The sequence below is a fragment of the Salvia hispanica genome, chromosome 1 (assembly GCF_023119035.1).
Source record: "Salvia hispanica cultivar TCC Black 2014 chromosome 1, UniMelb_Shisp_WGS_1.0, whole genome shotgun sequence".
Taxonomy (NCBI): Eukaryota; Viridiplantae; Streptophyta; class Magnoliopsida; order Lamiales; family Lamiaceae; genus Salvia; species Salvia hispanica.
The window spans coordinates 32,718,139-32,737,334 of NC_062965.1; the positions used below are offsets into that span (position 1 = coordinate 32,718,139).

The following is a 19,196-nucleotide window of genomic DNA, read 5'->3' on the forward strand; positions in this document are numbered from 1 at the left end:
GATCTGTTTATTAGAATTAGTTTTAATTTATTTATGATAGTTTTTTCAATAATTATTATTAGTATTTCTTTTATTTTAATAATTTTATCTTAAAATTTATATCGTTCATTATTAAAATAATATTTAATGGATAATGACGGTCATGGATGAGAATATAATATATTTTAATTTCACCGTTCAACTAGTTTTTGTACTTATCATGTATCTAGCTAAACGACATTGTCGATCAATATGGAAAACTTATTTATACTCCTATTTGATTTTGTATCTAGCTAAACGACCTTGTCGATTGATGTAGAAAACTTTGTCGATTGATGTAGAAAACTTATCCATATTTGATTTTAATTAACTCCGCACATTTATAACTTTCAAACACGATTTCCAATTTAGATTTAATTACAAAATCAATTGAACTAAACTTTCGACGTGAAACTTTTTCTTGATAAACAAAGAAAAGGTTTTTTGTACATTAGAATTTGGTTAAACGAATAAAAATGTAAGAAGCCCTAGGGTGAATTATCCCTCAAAACAATCATCAGTGCAGAGAGAGAGAATCCAAACACACTTTCCCTAAATTCAAGAAACCCCCAAAATTTTGTACATCAGCCCACCAGTTCAACAAGGCGCGAATTTCAATATATAATGTTCGATTCCCTCTTCTTCTTCAAACTGCTTGATTTGATATTCGCAACCCCGCCGTGTTTGCTTCGCTCTGCAGCTTAATCATTCGACATATTCCTGTAAACGAGCTGGAATTTGTGGGGAAATGGCGGATGAGAACTCTACACCGCATAAAAGAGGACCTTTAAAATCATCAGGCAAAGCCACTCTCTAACTCCCTCTGTTTCTATATATGTAATTGTTCATAGGTGTAGAAGTGTTTTGATCATTTACTGTGCGTTTTGTGCGTTTTATGTTATATCAAAAGTCCGAACATTTGACCGAAAGGGAAGTGTGGGTGTGTGTGAGTGACAATTGAATGCTTCTGTTTCTCTCGATGGGTTTTTTTTACTGTTATTCAATTAATTGTGTTTGCAAGAGACGGCATTGCTTAATGAGACTCTGAAGCTGATTTCAGTGGGTCGAATTGTAAACTTTGTGCTCAAATTTTTGCCCCTCTCTTTGCTGGCTGTCATTATGGTTTGATGAATTGAGCGTGTTTTGGGTGTGATTTCAGTTGGAAGTGCTGCAGTGCAGAGGAGACGAGATCATGTTGTCACGGTGCGGAAGGAGAGAAGAGAAGCCCTAATGCGGACCAAGCGTTTATGCAGAGTGGGAGTTAGCAGTGACGATGCTGATGTTCCTGTTGATGCCGACATGGCAACCGATGAAGAACAATCAGTGTTGGAGGACCAGACTCTGAAATCCATTGAAGAACTAAACCTTGCCATTGCCTATCAGTATGCCATATCATTCTTGTTTCATTTTCATTGGATTGAAGTTCTCTTGCCTTAATATGTCTGCTGTCAAATGCCAATTATTGATATTAGGTGATTACTTCATCAAATAATACAATTTGGCGGCTGATGGAAAGTTAGACATTTAGAATTGAATTGATATCGTTATTATTAGCCTCGGTTAAGTCTGCTGTATCGTTTGTGTATATCTTTCTTATGAAAAGGTGTTTGTTTTGGCTCCAACATTCTTATGTAAGGCCGAAATTTAAGTGTGTCAGTCAAAGTGAAACTGACATTATCCTTCCTGCTCCAGAGGAAAAGGAGCAATGCAAAAGAGGGTTAACGCTCTTCGTGAGCTACGAAGGCTATTGTCAAAATCAGAATATCCTCCAGTTGAAGCTGCCCTCAAGGCTGGAGCTATGCCAACTCTGGTTCAATGCCTTTCATTTGGTTCACCTGATGAACAGGTTTGAAGACTCTGCAATTTTAAGTTAAAGAGGTTTCTGCAATTCTGCATGTTTTCTAATGGGGTTTCACTATTTTAGTTGCTTGAGACAGCTTGGTGCCTAACAAATATAGCAGCTGGAAAACCAGAAGAAACAAAAGCCTTGTTGCCTGCATTACCTTTACTTATTGCTCATATGGGAGGTTGTTTTCTATGCTTTTCTCATTTTAGTTCATTTTTGTATTCTTTTCATTCCTCATTTTATTAGGTATTTGAACTCTACTTAACTGATACTGTTGAGGAACACAAAGTTATATTTTTCAATATTCTCTGGGAAGTATTCTATGTTCTCAAGTTTCATAGGTGGCTACTAGGACACCTTTATTATGGTCATGGTAGGAAAAAAAGTAGAATGTGATACTATTGATGGTGAATGCTTTTCTTTTGTCACCACAAATGGTTTCCATGTGTTTCCTTTTCTGTCATCTCTCTCTCTATTATTGTGTGCACTGTACATGAGCATTGGAGCACGGGCTTTATTAGACAGGAGAAAGGGTTAATCTGTGGGTGGCTACATTTTGTCTCTACCTCCTTCACCACATGTTTTGTTGATCTTGACCTCACCTCTGAATCATTATAGCTTTTCTGATTTGTTACTTGAGTATAATGTTTCAGTGTTCTCTTAACAGTACTCTTTTGTCTGTGATTTGATAATCATATTTATTGATTAACGTTATTTGCTGCTTTACCTTTTCATATGTCTGCCTTCTTTGTTTTATGAACAACTCTTTTTTAGGAGTACTTTTTACTGTGGCATGTTAAGGTTACACTCATGTTGTTTGTATAGGTTTTGTGTAACTGCATGAACTATTTCCTAGAAGTCCACAGCTATTCACCATTTTGCTTGTGGAGTTTATTGTCAAGTCTAGTTCAGTACCACATTTGGATGATTAATGGTTAATGATGACACTATTTTTCAAGTAAAGGAGAATTGTTAACCAGGGTTAAAGGTCTGCATCATATCTGCTTGTAACTCACTCCATGCCACATGCATGTGGTTTGTATTCTTGCATTTAATGAAAAGAAGTCGGCTTCATCAGCCTAATATCTTCTGCAGATTTTAGGCTTGATCATAATTTTGTGTACCAGAACTGTTCCTTAATCAATGCTTTTAACTTTTAAGTTTACTCACACATGTAGCTTTTTTCAGTACACTTTACTTCAATCAGAATCTTCAACAACTAATTGAGTATTCTTTGTGCTTTTGCAGAAAAGAGCTCACTGCCTGTTGCAGAGCAATGTGCCTGGGCATTGGGAAATGTTGCTGGTGAAGGAGAGGAACTGAGAGATGTTCTCCTATCTCAAGGAGCTTTACTGCCTCTTGCAAGGATGATGCTACCAGACAAGGGATCAACTGTGAGAACAGCTGCTTGGGCATTATCAAACTTAATTAAGGTGCTGAAGCATGTTTTAATCTGCATGTTCCTTCTTTAAAAGTTCAAACTAGGTTGATTGGTTAATTGATTTATCTGTGAGAGGGTAGGTAGGGAAATGTCATTTTGTTTGTATATTGAAGGCTTGTAACAATTTTGTCGCATCATCATGTCTTGGAATTTTTCTAGAGGACGCATGAAGACCACTTAGCCACAACTTTTCTGGGTAACATATTCTTTGGTATTTGTCTAATATATTAATTTTTTATGCAGGGACATGCAAAAGCTGCTACAGAATTAATCAGACTTGATGGAGTTCTTGATGCAATTCTTCGACACTTAAAAAGAGGGTAAGTAGTTAATGTTTTATCCATTGACCTATTTCTTAGTCTGATTGCTGAACTACACGATAACATTGAAACTAGTTGTATAATGAACACTTACTCCTGAGTTTCAACTTTCAACTGACAAGGGAAAATATTAAATAATTAGCGATGGATACATTTGTCTGCTTGGTTTTTATATGTACATTTTATGGTATCATACTAATGTCGCTACGTGCATTTTCGAGAAATGCAGTGCAATGAATGCTGCATTTATTAGGCTTGGTTCGCTAATTATTGATCCAGAAGCATGGGTCTGAGATCAGTCCACTTCTACTCTACCTGAATTGCCAATTTTGCTTTTGTTATCAATTGAAGGAAACATGAATAGAAGATACATCAATAGGTTGGAGTAAATATATAAACATATATGCATGCACGCACACACACACACACACATGTATGCCCTGAATGAGATTTTCTTAATGCATCATCAGATTATGAAGTAAATATGAATTAAGAGGCTTGGTACATTACCATTACTGACGTGTTTCTTTTGTTTTTCTCACTTGTTTTATTGCCTACTTTAATTTTTATACTGATTTTATCAGAGATGAAGAACTGGCGACTGAAGTGGCATGGGTGGTTGTGTACCTCACTGCCCTTTCAAACGTTGCTACCAGTATGCTAGCAAAAAGTGATCTGCTACAAATACTCGTAGATAGACTGGCATCATCAAATAGCTTGGAACTTCTTATCCCGGTAATCGGCATTACAAGTATTTTATATGCATTACAAGTAGATTATTCCATGGTTTTAATGTAGTTCATGTATATAGGTGCTAAGGAGTCTGGGTAATCTTGTAGCTGGCGATTCTTATGTCACCGACAATGTCCTTGTCGCTGGCAGTGAAATCACAGGTTAGTTCCAGTTCTTTTAGAGCCGATGTACTGCATGACTTTATCCTGCAGAAACATTTAACATTGTGTGTTCACCAGTGCGTGTAATTCAAGTGATGATCAAATATTTGAGCAGTGAACACCGTGTCTTGAAAAAGGTGTGGTAATTTCCATTGTGGTGGTATACTATCCTAGTTTCATGCTTATTATACCAAAATATGATTATAACCTTGGGGTTGGGATCACTATTTTATATGCATGTTGTTTTAGGAATCTGCTTGGGCTCTATCCAACGTGGCTGCTGGTTCTGTCGAGCATAAAAAACTAATACATTCAAGTGGGGCTGTCTCCATACTCATACGCCTTCTCTCAACTTCTCCATTTGACATAAGGAAAGAAGTTGCATATGTCCTTGGTAATTTATGTGTTGCCCCCTCTGAATCTGGACGTCCTGTATTGATTGTTGATCACTTGGTTTCTCTTGTTGGCGGAGGATGCCTAAGTGGTTTCACAGACTTGGTGAGGTCTGCAGATATCGAGGCCGCCAGGCTTGGCCTGCAATTCTTGGAACTGGTTAGCAAACATTTCCTGTTAGGCTGTTACTGTTAATCGCAACAAACGCTCATTCAACTGATTTTCTTGATGTATTCGACCTAAAAATTATGTGATTGCAATAAATAGAGTGCCTGCTCTACAGGTTCTGAGGGGAATGCCAAATGGCGAGGGCCCAAAGCTTGTGGAGGCAGAGGACGGGATTGAAGCCATGGAAAGGTTCCAGTTTCATGAAAATGAAGAGCTAAGGAGCATGGCTAATCAGTTAGTCGACAAGTACTTTGGCGAGGATTATGGACTTGATTCTTAGGGTTGAGACCTTTCAGTGATGCAAGGGACATGTTCTCGTATTAGTGGATGCGTTTTGGTTGCATCGGAAGTGTTAGTGAAGCTGAATGCATTGTAGAGCACTGATCGTTCATATGTATATCAACCTGTCTTTAGTTTGGATGTAGATGGTGGTTTGGAATTGTAACTTATTGTTGTGTTGTGTGTTTAAATTTTCTTTAAGTTAAAAGAATGAAGGGAATCTGTGAGGTGTTCTATTTCCCGCACTTCCCAAAATCGTACTAGTATTATTTCTTTTTGTTGCTGCTTTTTTATATTGTTTCTTGTATTATTCCTATTATTTTCTAACACAAAAAGGGGTTTCTTCCGTTGCCGGGAATCGAACCCGGGTCTCCTGGGTGAAAGCCAGATATCCTAACCGCTGGACGACAACGGATTTCTTGAATATCACTGATTCTATATTTAATTTATTAATTGGGAAAAATATCTGAACGCTTCTCCATAGCAAGATTATTTGGCTCATCATAAAAATTCATGTGGCATTCATTGCATAATGTTCAGATTATATTTTCTTAAATTTCGATCATTTTCAATAACTCATTACATAAATAATGTACGTATGATAATTCGGCACTAATCAACTTTACAAGAGGGATACACATCACTATCCAATGATGATCCCCCTCCTAACCCACCCTCATTTCAATAACATCTCAACAACTTTATCTCTAAGCAAAAACCAGTAGAGTTTCCCATGAATCTTACTTCCATTACAAGTCATAACCTGGTAAAGTAAACTCACGCACATCTCCAATCACAAACCACAACATGATTGAAATTTACCAACAAAAGGAAATTGTTTGTTTCACATTGAGTCCCTCCATTTCAAGAACACCCATCATACCACCAACACAAACACTCATAGATAGATAGTGGCACAACAAAAACCAACTACATTTCTTGATGTTCATGAGATGATGATGGGGTCTCAAGAGAGATCAAGAAAAAAAAATATTAGCATATGGAAGAAAGCCATACTCCATTTCCTCCTATGCTTTGTGATGGGATTCTTCACAGGCTTCACTCCCACAACCACCACCAAGGCTTTGCAATCTCAAAGACCGCCCCTCTCCTCGCCCGAGCCCCTACACAACAACCACACTTCCAAAAGGGCAAGAAATGATCAGAAGCTAGTGATCATAGTCTCACCAACTAGCAAGAGGAACAAGCTCCTCCGCAACGCGATGCTTACAAGACTAGCATCCACGTTGAGGCTGGTGGCTCAGCCACTGGTGTGGGTGGTGGTGGAGCCAAAGCCCCCTGATCCCGAGGTTTCTCAGATACTGAGAAAAACCGGGATCATGTACAGGCACGTGGTGTCTGATGAAGATTTTATTGATGAGGATGCGGAGATTGACCACCAGAGGAACCTCGCCCTCAGCCACATAGAGCACCACCGCTTGAGTGGAGTGGTCCATTTCACGGGGCTGTCCAATGTGTATGATCTCAGCTTCTTCCAAGAGATCCGAGCCATCGAGTAAGTACATATAGATAGATGAATGGATTCAGTGTTGCATAATATTGAAGGTGAGAATATTGGTGCAGGGCGTTTGGAGCATGGCCTGTAGCTAAGATGGTGGCGAATAGGAGGAAGGTGATGATGGAAGGGAGGGTGTGTGATTCATGGAAATGCCATTTCAACAGCATTCATATCTCAAGTTTTGCTTTCAACAGCTCCATTCTGTGGGATCCTGAGAGATGGGGTAGAAGAACTTTTCCTACGCAAGATGCACCACAGGTCCTATTTCTCTACTTTATTTGCTACTTAGACGGTTCGTCTATATATCCCCAAACTCTACATTAGTATGAAAATGTCTAGTTTTGAGCTAAGTCCTCACGGTTTTGCTGCCTAATGCTTCATTTTGGGAGTTGTTTATGGTTGCAGAATTCACTCAATTATGTGAGAAAGGAAGTTGTTGAAGAGGAAATCACGTTGAAGGATATTCCAACGCAAGTTCTACTATGGGAACTTCATATTCCAAACAAGCTATAAAAATGGAATCGAGGATTTTTTTCGTCTTTTCTTCATATACTGGAGTGTGATGCGAGGTATCTTGGTTATTTAATCTAAGAAATTGGAACATGACAAAAACTCAAGTTGTAATAATAGCAAGGTAAGCAAACGCTCTAATAATGATACAGAAAATGGCTTTCTACATCCAAGATTCAATTTTATTCCAATTGTACCGTTCAATCTTGATAATATATATTTGTGTGAATAGCAGTCAGCTCAGTTGTTCCCGTTTTCAGTTTTTAGTATTTATAATAATCTGTGTCATGTTCATAAATGGGCCTACTTAACTCATCAAGCTCAAAATATTCATTCTGGTCCAGTTGTTATCCCACATCGGAAGTACAAGCATATATTATGTAGGTTATAAGAACCAGAATGGCACACATGAATGTCCCTTCGGGGACATCCGATAAAATTGGAACGATACAGAGAAGATTAGCATGGCCCCTGCGCAAGGATGACACGCATAAATCGAGAAATGGTCCAAATTTTTTTTTTTTAACTTTTGATATATAAATGTCCTTTTATTAAGTGTAAAACTATTGATAACATGTTCTCAAGTTCATATATTTTTGGTTTTAATGGTCCAAATTTTTTTTAAAAAACTTTTGATATATAAATGTCCTTTTATAAGTGTAAAACTATTGATAACATGTTCTCAAGTTCATATATTTTTGGTTTTAACTTTTGATATTGTCCTTTTATAAGTGTAAAAACTATTAACACTACAAACACTGTTCTCAAATTCATGTTCTGTGTGGGAAGTATTTGTAAAACCAAAAAATAAATATAAAAATGTTATACTACATTTTATGTAAATATATATTGTGGCATTATCTTGTACTAGTATACAGGAGTTTCTCTAATTTAAAGAAAAACAATAATTATTGTAGTAATATGTGTGCCGTTACAGGAGTTTCTCTAATTTAAAGAAAAAACAATAATTATTGTAGTAATATGTGTGCCGTGAACTCTGTGATAAATACTCCACATGATAAAAAAAAAAACATCCAACTACATAAAGAGTCTTTTTCTACAATACTACTCAAAGAATAAATTGCGGTTGCTTCTACAGTATAATGATGCTTATCTTAGGATATGAAACTATTGATGAAAAAGATGAGAATTAGTATATTTACATTTCCTTAAAGTCCTACTAGTATATTGATAGATTGTGATGAAATTAATCAAAATCTTGAAAAAGACAAACTAAAAAACAAAAAATTTTAACTCCCTCCCAATCAAAAATTTTGAATTTTATTATTAGCCGTTTTGATTAAATTTTGATTTTGGCTTCTAATTACTAGAAGAGCTGAAATGTATGGTTCATAATTTTACAATTACTAATGTTACTTTAGTTTAGAAGATAGACGAGAACGACGGCGGAAAATGTTCGTGTTAGAATTGGTTTATTGACTTATTTAGCTTAAGTTCCCATATCAATAATATTTAGGTAAACCACCAATTTTTTTTAATACGATAAATTTATGTAAACTGCACATACATAATTAAACATATATTGAATTTTGATTTATAAATTTTAATTACTTTAAAATAAATTACATATTATGCTGCAATAATTTAAGAAAACGTTGTTAAGTTTTTACTTATATGATGCATAAATCCTAAAACAATAATGAAAATTTTTTTACTAATATGAACCAATCATAAAACTTTTTGTACCAACATGAAACAATGATGAAACATTTTGTACTTCACATAGACAAAAGTCAACGCCGTTTAAACACATATTACAGAATATATTAAATTGAAACACAAATGAAACTTTTTGTATGAATTAGGTAAATTTCAAACTTTTTGTACTAATATGAAATAAAGTATGAGTTATGTATTTATCCCTCAAAATCATGTGAAAATTTATTATACATTTCTTTTTTATTATTATAAAGTAGGAGTAATTAATAACAAAACTAATTAGCAATTGAATTGAATTGAATTTTAAAATTTAGGAGCATTGTGTATATGTACAATACATGTACATTTATCTTTATTTTCTTGTTGATGTATGGTAGTGTATGTTATATTATGGCCAACACCAACTCTAAAATAAAATTAGATACATTTAGTCACAATTTCGTAGTGCGAACTATAATATTATATTTTAAAAAAGAATTGAAGTATTTGCCTAATAATTCCCGAAAGTGTCATTAATTTTATAAAAATAAAGCATAAATTTTTGTGCTTCGTGGTTACTTGGAGTTGTATTGATTAACCATTGTTAATGATTAGATGGCTTTTGCAAACTTTGTCGACTGATGTCTACCCTTTAGTGATTGTAAATTGTGCTCTTAACATACTTTTGCAAATTGGGAAGGTTTGATCATCCATTTGCTTGGAAATAAACCACTCACTCCCAACAAAGTTTGCATTGTGATACATTGTAATGTCCTAGAATCAAGGTAAGTAGATGAAAAAAGCAAACATAAATAAAAACAATTTGAATTTGTATGTGATGTGAAAATAGATTAATTAATTGTAAAGTTCGATTTGATTGGAATAGATAATCTCATGTGTGTACGAAAAAGCTATGTTTAATATTGTTATGTTGCAAATTTGGTAATGTATAAGTAAAATATAAATCATTCAAGATTTTACTAATATTTTTTTCTACGTTCATTCCTGCACAAAAGTCGAGGTACATACACATTGGGGAAATCCATGGATGCTCAAGCTAAACGATGGGCCACACGTATCCACACACCTTGATTACAAAAGTCTAAACTTACTAATTCCTAATTCATTTTTGCAAAAGTAAGAAACTAGAGATTCAAGAGTCAAGATTTACTACCACTTTACTAGCTAAGCTCCAAATTCCTAATCCTTCATTCCTTCTAGCAGCAGTAACATCCGATACCCGATGGGACGGATCAGGGTTGGGCCAAAGCCGGCCCAGCAATACGCAGCATGGTGATCCTCCACCCGATGAGGAAGAGTGTCACGGGCACAGTGAGCATGGGCCAGTCGAGGTAGAAAAGGTCCCAACCATGGCAGTGAACAGCTGCAATAGCAGGAATGCTATAATAGTACAGCATGAAGACTTTGGAAACAGGACGGGCCATCTCCACCAGCACGAAAACAGCCACACACAGCAACTCCAGTCCCACAATGTTGGGCCAAGTACCCCACTGTAAGAATGTCAAATAGCAGAAGAAAAATGCCATACTGTTGATACGCTTCTCCATCGGCGATCCACAGAAACCAGGCGCATCCGGCAGAATAGCGTGGTTCCTGGACAGATATCCCATGTGATAAGCTCCAGCTGCAGCAGTGCAGCTGAGAAGCATCATCGCCATCTGAAGACAGCTCAGATCACCAGTGGCCGGCCAATCCTCCAGCCCTAGGAAAAGGGGGGAAATGAAGCTGCAAACGCAGCCTATGGTAGCTCAAAACATCGCCAAACTAGGGCTATTTGCCCATTTCTGCAGACGGCTTCCCATCACAAATCTGGTCCCAGAAATAACTTGATTGTTAATTTACCAACATAAACATGAAATGTATCAAACCACACCAAAAGTAGGAAACAAGATTTAGTAAAATACCAGTCATTCAACATTCTGCACTTATTAATACTCAACTTGGAAACCAGATTTAACAATACAAGTCATCCTTTATTCTGCAAATGTCAATACTCAACTTGGAAACTAGATTTAGCAAAATGTCAATCATCCATCAATCTGCAAATGTCAATACTCAACTTGGAAACTAGATATAGCAAAATATCAATCATCCATCATTCTGCAAACGTCAATACTCAACTTGGAAACTAGATTTAGCAAAATATCAATCATTCAACATTCTACAAATGTTAATACTCAACTTGGAAACTATCAATCATCCATCATTCTGCAAATGTCAATACTCAACTTGGAAACTAGATTTATACTCATCCTTCATTTTGCAAATGTCAATACTCAACTGGAAAACTAGATTTACCAAATTATCAGTCATTCATCATTCTGTAAATGTTATAGTACTACTCAACATGGAAACTAGATTTCGCAAAATACCAACATTCTGCACAGGTTGATACTCAACCTGGAAACTAGGTTTAGCAAAATACCAGTCATTCAACATTCTAAGAATGTCAATACTCAACCAAAACTATTCTTCCCTTCGGGCAATCTACCATACCAAAAGGCAAAAAGATAAACATAAAATTAACGAAAATTTTATACGAGTACAGTTCATACAGAGCAAAAGGCATCGGAACAGCTTTGAATTTCATTCGCATCAGTTCGAAACATCAATTCAGACCTTACACTTCTATCACCTAAAAAACTTCACAACATAATCGACAGATTTAAAAGTTATGCAGCTAAAATCTACACATTACCTAGCAGATATGATCCAGCAGACGCTCGAATTCCGGCGGCGACGAGGTGCGGTGGCTGAGGAACGGTTTCCTCTTTGCTGAATTTAGTTGTGACTTAGCGGGAGAGTTTTGTTGAGTTCAGTTCACGCAACGTTCGTGATTTATTGTATGCTAAAAATACTCGACTACAAAATATTGGGCCTAAGGGTTTGGGCTTTAAAATAAAATGTTAAGCCCAAAAGTAGGCCCATTATCAACTATTTAGACGGGCGGTGCTCGGTTCGTTAAACAATACTCCTTCCTCCTTGTAGACAGCATGTGAAATGGAACATATTTTTCATTTATTTTTAAGATTCATTCTAAAATGACAAATGCAGTCTATTTTTAAATAACGAAGGAGTATGTTTTTTTTAGCAAAATCTGTACGAAGCTCTATAGTATTAAATTTATCAGTTTATCCATCTCCAATAGTTGAGTAGTACTACTATATTTTTTTTGTTGTTCTACATAGGTGAGTCATTCATTTTTTATGATAAAAATGATCACATTTAGTTTAATTTTTTATCACTCATATTTTACGATTTAATTATATATTTTATTCGTTTTTCATTTAACATATAAACACCGATTCTTTAAATAATCCACCCGTAAAAATGCAACGGCTAGGATCGAGGGAGAAAGTAAAAAATCATCTTTGAGGAGGAGTCAATTAATAAAATAATGAATTTTATGGAATATATTAATTCGAATCAAATGGATACCCCTTGAGTCTTGACCCATTATAATTTTATCAACAAATGCCAACCGTTGGATTCATCTTTTTTCTTGTTTTCAGAGTGCTGTCCGATTTTAGTGATTAAGACTATCATTAAAAGCAAAGCAACGAATTTAATATTTTCCTTTTTATTCATTTCAATTGGTATAGTGAAATTAGCCCATGGTTTTCTTCTCCTACTTTCAATGTGATTCTAGTGATGGCTGCATTTTCTAAAAAAAAAAGTTAAATAGAGAAACTCATATATGCAAGAACTCTCAACTCAAAATAAAACCCTGCATATAAAGATATAGTACTACTGTTAGAGAAACTTCGCCTTACTTAGTACTCATAGTAGTTATTACTCCAGCAATCGCTAATCTCGATTTGATCGGTCCGTACCGTAGCTTGTAAAACATGCTTCTGGTGGGAGTATTAGTAAAACATAAATAAGTATAAATACTGATTTACAATTTATGTCTTTAGATTTGTTTTTGAAACTGTAGTGGTAAACCGTAAACCTCATTGCTTTGATTATAGATTGGAGTATATCTGTTGCTCGTGGTTCAATGGTTCTTGACATGAGATATAGGTACGGAATTGTATATTCTCTTGTTTTTCAGAATTGTGATTAACCGTCCAAAAAATTAGCTATGTGAAATTGGCTAATAAAAATATACTACCAATAAAAAATACACAGATGAATAAATTCTCTTGTCTTCAATCTTCTTTTAGTACAAATATAATTATGAAAATTAACGCCCTCAAATGTCATTAAAATTTGTGACATATTTTATATTTTTTGTGACATTCTTGAATCTTAGGAATATTGTCTTGGAGTGAAGATCGGTGTGTATTTTATGGTGGAATAAATGTAAATAAACTAATATTTTTGTATACGAGTGAAATTTTGCTATAATGGTAATAATTTCTACAATACTTTTTTTAATCATGATTTTTTTAAAAGTAATGAAAGTAAAAAAAGAACAATGTGCAGAAAAACTTACTGGAAATTTCTTTTTGTTGGGCTTGAATCTCAATGCATATAACAAACATGCCATACTATATGAAATGTCTATATCTTTCTCTATCGTCAAAACAGATAAATGCAATGAGAAAACACACATAAATCTGACATTCTATTCGTGCATATTAGTCACTTCCACCCCTTTCTTTTGAGGTTCATAAATGAAATGATTTTTTGTTAGATAAGAGGCAATAAATGCTGACCCATTTTTTGTAGCAAAATAATAATGTCTCGTGCTTGGTTTGGGACAGTGACGACGCAAACATGGAATATGCAGATTTCATATAAATGTATGAAAAATTCTCGTACTACAATTTTGTTTATAAAATTACAATACAATAGAAATTCAAGGATTGCATGTGATCATATGTTACTTCTGTAGAATATTCATGTAGAAAGTATTTTTCGTGTTCGATTTTATTTGCTGAATATGTTAGGAAATTCAACTTTTTTATGAACAAAATCAATAGGAAAAAAAAGGAAAAAAAATCCTAGTAAGAGTGTAGCCTACGAGGATATGCAATGACGCCCCCAATGTGCCTGGCCACGGCACCATAGCAGCCAGCCCCATCGAACTACCGCTGCTTTTCCACCGGATCGCTCAGTGACCAGCTGTTTGGCGGCTCCAATGCGGACTTCACAATGACCACACCATTTTTTTCAAATTTTAGTTATATTTTATAAAATTAATGTTTTATTAATAAAAAAAGATTTGCATTTATGAAAAATATCACGGAAGACTAAAATTTCACTAGGACTCGTACTTAAAATTGATTTGTGAATTGGTAAAAGAATTTATTTTGAAAATGACTTCTTGGTTCACTTTTGTAAAAATTAATGAGATTTTATTTTTCTTTTATTTTCTGATGTCAATGAAACTATTTATTTTATAGTTATAATTTATAGGAATATTTTGCTTTCACATTTTACAAATGGGAGGGGCTATAAATAAATTATTATCAAATACCAAAAAATTTCCTTATAGTACTAATTTTTATGTACACAACCTTTTATATGTGATTGGATTTCAGTCTTTACTTTTACATAAAAAATTTATACGAGATTGCATGTTATCATATAATAGATCAAATACTCATATATTTATGTATAATTGTTAATAATCCACTTAACATAGGTTTGATTTGAATCCCAACAAACCAAATTGTAAGACTATATCGTACAGCACTTCACACTATCAATTTTTTTTATTTCACATGTGTTATAATCAAACCCATATCCAGATTTATGTACAACTCTCTGTAATCCATTGAACATTAAGTTTCATATGAATCCCAACAAAGCAAATAGTCACAATATCAATTTTTTTATTTCAAATGATAAGGAAATCATAAAGTATAACTCTGAATAAAGATAAATGTTCAATTATATTATTGATTGCTAGTATTATTTTATAGAAATGAAAATAAATGAGGTGAAAGTCTGAAAGATTTATCTAATAAAAAAATCCACACATAATTTTAAGCTTGATTTGGAAATATTTATGCTTTATCTCTTAAGATAGGGTGTCCTAACCATCCTACCGCAATACTCCCAAGTCCTATCTAATGAAAAGTCAATCTTTTCTTGAATTGGTAAATATTTAATTTGAAATGTAATCTTTTTCCTAAATTATTGCAGTAGAATTAACATAGTACTAATATATTAATTAATGTTCATAAATCTTTTTAATATACAAATACCTAAAATGTTTAACTATATATCCGCGATATATGTACATTATTTTTTTATGATCATAGGATTCCATTTGTCCACCAATACTTGTCATATATATTAATTTTTTATTATTTTTAATAGTAGACTTTATATTCCATAAAACTCTTTTTTACTTATATGTTATACAAAACTAATACTCCTACTACATCTAAAAATAGGATCCACTTTTCACTAGCATTTTCCATCAACCTTTTTTTTATAATTTTTTTAAGTGAACTATAAAATTAGCCCTTATGTATAGTTAATCGATTAGTATACTTTAATCTTTATTAGTATTTCTTAAGAAAAATAATTATAGAATAAAATATATTTAATTACCATTAAAACATTCGATGATAATATTGTAATATAATTTCTAGTATTTATAATTTATTAGTATTATGTTTATATAAAAATTAATATTTTAATAATTTATTTTACAATATTCTTAAAATTCAAATTTATTTATATTAATGAAATTAATGATGAAATATTGGAAAGACCGAAATATCTTTAATGGCATTTTGGGAAAAAAAATAGAAGGATGAGAAGGGCATGGAAGACTGTAAATAATAATGAAAAAATGACTTCAAATGATATTATATCCATATTTAGAAGCGTCTGGTGCAATTTTTAGAAACATGAGTACTTTCAACGTACGATTAATTATGCATAAGGGCTAATTTTATAGTTTACTTTTTTTTTAGAGTAGTGATTTAGAGACATAATGTCTCCAAGCCATAATAACATTGTGACTAATTTACCCTAAAAACCATAATATACCTAATTAAGCCATAATAAAATTTGGTAAGTTGCATTACAATTATTGTTAAGTTTCATACTACTTTTATTACGTCTGACTAATTCTTGATCACTAAATCAATCTGATTGATATAAGTTTGTTATGTTCAAGTATTATTTTTGTAAGTTTGTTATTTTCAACTAATCTTGTTGTAACTTTGTTATTTTAAACTAGGTTTATTATTTTCAACTGATTTACCTAATTAGTAGTATTAATATATAATATAGTATTATCAAATTTTAATGTGTTGGGTGTTATATTAAAGTGAGCTAAAAAATTTATTATTTTTTAAAGATTATTGTGAATAAAAAGTGATTAAAAGAATAAGTATCAATATTGAAGATTATAGTATTATAATTACAAAGTAATTATTTTTTGTCACATGTTATAGTAACTCTAAGTATTTACAGTTCAAAAATATTAGATAACTAATTATTTATATTTTATAGCACTAATTATTTGTTAAAAATTATTTAAATTCACATTTATAAAGACTAATTCATTAAGAAGTCTGAAATTATTTGTTTGCTGATAAATCTTATTTTATTTGTAGACAAAATGTACACTAAATCTATAAAGCTAACAAAATTAATATTTAAAATTTTAAAGAAATATCTTTAAGTAAATGCATTAAAATGGGCATATATAAAAAAAGTTATCAAATCATGTTTTAAACAATTAGATGATTGCAACATGTTATTAAATGCATGCATCATCTATGCATAATCAAAATTTATATCCTTAAATAGGTGTATTTAGTAAACAAATTAATATAGGGGTAATAAAATACATATACAAAATATAAATTTAATTAAAAATATAATATAATATATACTTACCATTTTAAGCATTATGGCTTGGAGACATTACGTCTCCAAAACATTTTCCTTTTTTTTAACATGAGTCCAGTTAGCTTTACTCCTTACATTTAATGGCATATAAGCATAATGAAACAGATATGGAAAGAAAGCCAAATAGCTGGAAACTGATTCAATTGTTACCAATCCACCTTCCATCCCCATCTCATGCTGCAATTGTACTTTGTCTCTATCTGTAAATCAAATTATTCAATACTATTCAAACTCCAAATCAAATTATTCAATATTCAAACTCCAAATTTAAGGCGCGTGATTCAGGAGCCTCACCAACAATAATTGAACTGCTCTTACCAACCCAAAATTCAATTTTTTTGAATAAATATTACATGCCATATTAAAAGTTTTCAATACTTGGCCTAAAATGCCCGAGTTACATTAAAATTGGGCATACACGACTTTTTAGAATTATTTAAATAGAATTTTATTTTATAATAAAATTAATTTAAAATAATTGATAAATTATTAAAATAGAATAATTAAAAGTCAAGTTAACTACTACAAAATAGTATTAATCCATCCACGTACATGTAAAAACCCCCTAGTGTGTGTGGGTTGCCATACAAAACTTTACAAAAAAAACTTCTTCAATCTCGCGTCTCAATTTACCATTTTAGTTTGTCCACAATTAGGAGTTTTGATGTATTTTTACTATAAATAATAGGTAGACTCCATAATATTACAGTAATCCATTTTATTTATATTTTATTTCTATAAGATTAATATATAAATATTCATCTCACATTCCGCTATCTCTTTCCGTTCTTAGAATTTGTATCTCTTCTCTAAAGAAGTAGTATCAAATAAATTACGTAAACACTCAGCTTATTACATTTGGGAATACATTACTTATTCACCTATCTAACCTCAATTTATAAAGCGTTACGAGATTCATTCTTGTTTAATCTATATAATCAAACAAGCCCAAAACATATCAATTGTCCATCATCAACGGATAATTTACCTAAAGTAGGGATGCTTAAACGGTTCTCTGGTTCTCGGTTAATCGGAATCAGAACCGATCCTGGAACCAGCCGGTTCCTAACCGAGAACCGGATTATAATTCAATTTTATTTTATTATAATTTAAAATACTAATAAATACTCCCTCCGTCCCCGATTAGGAGTCACACTTTGACCGGACACGGGTTTTGAGAAATGTAAAGAAAAGTTGGTTGAAAAAGTTAATGGAATGTGGGTCCCATTTTTTATATTGGTTTTATAATAAAATGTGAGTGAATTGAGTTAGTGGAATGTGAGACCTACTTACTATTTATGGTAAAAATGAAGTGTGACTATTAACTGAGGACGGACCGAAATGGAAAAATGTGACTCTTAATCGGGGACAGAAGGAGTATAATTTAATTGAATTAATTTTGAATTAAAGTAAAATAATTTGAAGCATTGAGTGGTTTTTAGATTTCAATAGTGTTAGATTTGCGAGCTCTGTTTTTGAAGTATTTAAAATGTTTAAACCGTGATACTTTGATTCTAGAATTATTTCTCCAATCCATTTTTTATGAACTAACTACAATGAGTAGGACATCATAAGTTTGTTTTTAATTTCCAAAAGAATTTATACAAATACAAAATCATATCAAATGATAGAAATTTAACTTTATAACAAATTTATGTACTACCAATTCATTTAATGTACGATTTTAACGTGTTTGTGAATAATTTATTAACTGTTCCGTTATAAACTAAAAAGTCACAGCAAGATCAATTAGTATTAGAAATTCCATTGAAATTTTGTTTATCCAAAAAAGGGAAAATGAAATTCAATGTTTAAACTTAATTTTTAAAAAAGTGCTAAAGTTTAGAATTCCTATTTTTTTTTATAAAAGAATTGCTAACATAAACTAGTCCGACCAACATCACGCTTATCCATATATGGATTATTTGATTTTTAAGTATTATTTGTTATATTTCTAGATGTCGGATTATTAGTATTTTCTTAGTATTGAACTATTTAAAATTATAAATAAATTCGGATTAAAATTACTCATTGGTTCCGGTTCTTAACCGGTCGGTTCCAAATCGAAACAGATCGGTTCCGGTTCCGGTTCTAGGATTTATGAAAATTTAAACCGGTCAACGGATCCGATTAGAACCGGAACCAGCCGAATAAGCAGGCCTAATCTAAAGGTTCATTTGACACACAAAATTGAAATTAAACTAGAATTAGAATTCTACGGAACTCAACATGAAAGTAATTAAATTATAATTCAATTCCAAATCTTATAAAATGATACAATTGAAATAGAAATGTGATCAAATAC

The 19,196-nt window shown here is 32.7% G+C and overlaps 3 protein-coding genes and 2 non-coding genes across 7 annotated transcripts; 3 read left to right on the top strand and 2 right to left on the bottom strand.

The window, feature by feature from the left end:
* The first annotated feature begins 494 nt into the window (after positions 1-494).
* Positions 495-5,603, top strand: LOC125201463 (importin subunit alpha-9). Its single transcript, XM_048099585.1, has 11 exons — positions 495-818; positions 1,178-1,400; positions 1,711-1,864; positions 1,943-2,045; positions 3,113-3,297; positions 3,549-3,625; positions 4,210-4,360; positions 4,437-4,518; positions 4,597-4,655; positions 4,768-5,070; positions 5,195-5,603. The coding sequence occupies exons 1-11, from the start codon at positions 767-769 to the stop codon at positions 5,357-5,359; spliced, it is 1,554 nt and encodes a 517-aa protein (XP_047955542.1). The 5' UTR covers positions 495-766; the 3' UTR covers positions 5,360-5,603.
* A 98-nt stretch (positions 5,604-5,701) lies between these two features.
* On the bottom strand, positions 5,702-5,773 carry TRNAE-UUC. The gene has a single exon. It is a non-coding gene; the product is annotated as a tRNA-Glu (tRNA).
* A 352-nt stretch (positions 5,774-6,125) lies between these two features.
* On the top strand, positions 6,126-7,904 carry LOC125219123 (beta-1,4-xylosyltransferase IRX9-like). The gene is made up of 3 exons (XM_048121006.1): positions 6,126-6,874; positions 6,943-7,135; positions 7,283-7,904. Exons 1-3 carry the CDS (start codon positions 6,312-6,314, stop codon positions 7,388-7,390), a joined length of 864 nt encoding a protein of 287 aa, XP_047976963.1. The 5' UTR covers positions 6,126-6,311; the 3' UTR covers positions 7,391-7,904.
* LOC125202929 lies at positions 7,802-7,904 on the top strand. Its single transcript, XR_007173259.1, has one exon. It is a non-coding gene; the product is annotated as a U6 spliceosomal RNA (small nuclear RNA).
* A 2,096-nt stretch (positions 7,905-10,000) lies between these two features.
* LOC125202415 lies at positions 10,001-11,881 on the bottom strand. 3 transcript variants are annotated; one of them, XM_048100810.1, is made up of 3 exons: positions 11,766-11,871; positions 10,972-11,073; positions 10,001-10,876 (listed from the first exon to the last, which is right to left on the bottom strand). In XM_048100810.1, the coding sequence occupies exon 3, from the start codon at positions 10,723-10,725 to the stop codon at positions 10,300-10,302; it is 426 nt and encodes a 141-aa protein (XP_047956767.1). In that variant the 5' UTR covers positions 10,726-10,876; positions 10,972-11,073; positions 11,766-11,871; the 3' UTR covers positions 10,001-10,299. The 3 variants fall into 3 exon arrangements, with proteins under 3 accessions (XP_047956767.1, XP_047956766.1, XP_047956765.1); XM_048100809.1 differs by having other exon boundaries at positions 10,972-11,106; XM_048100808.1 differs by lacking the exon at positions 10,972-11,073 and having other exon boundaries at positions 11,766-11,881.
* Between the last annotated feature and the right edge of the window lie 7,315 nt (positions 11,882-19,196).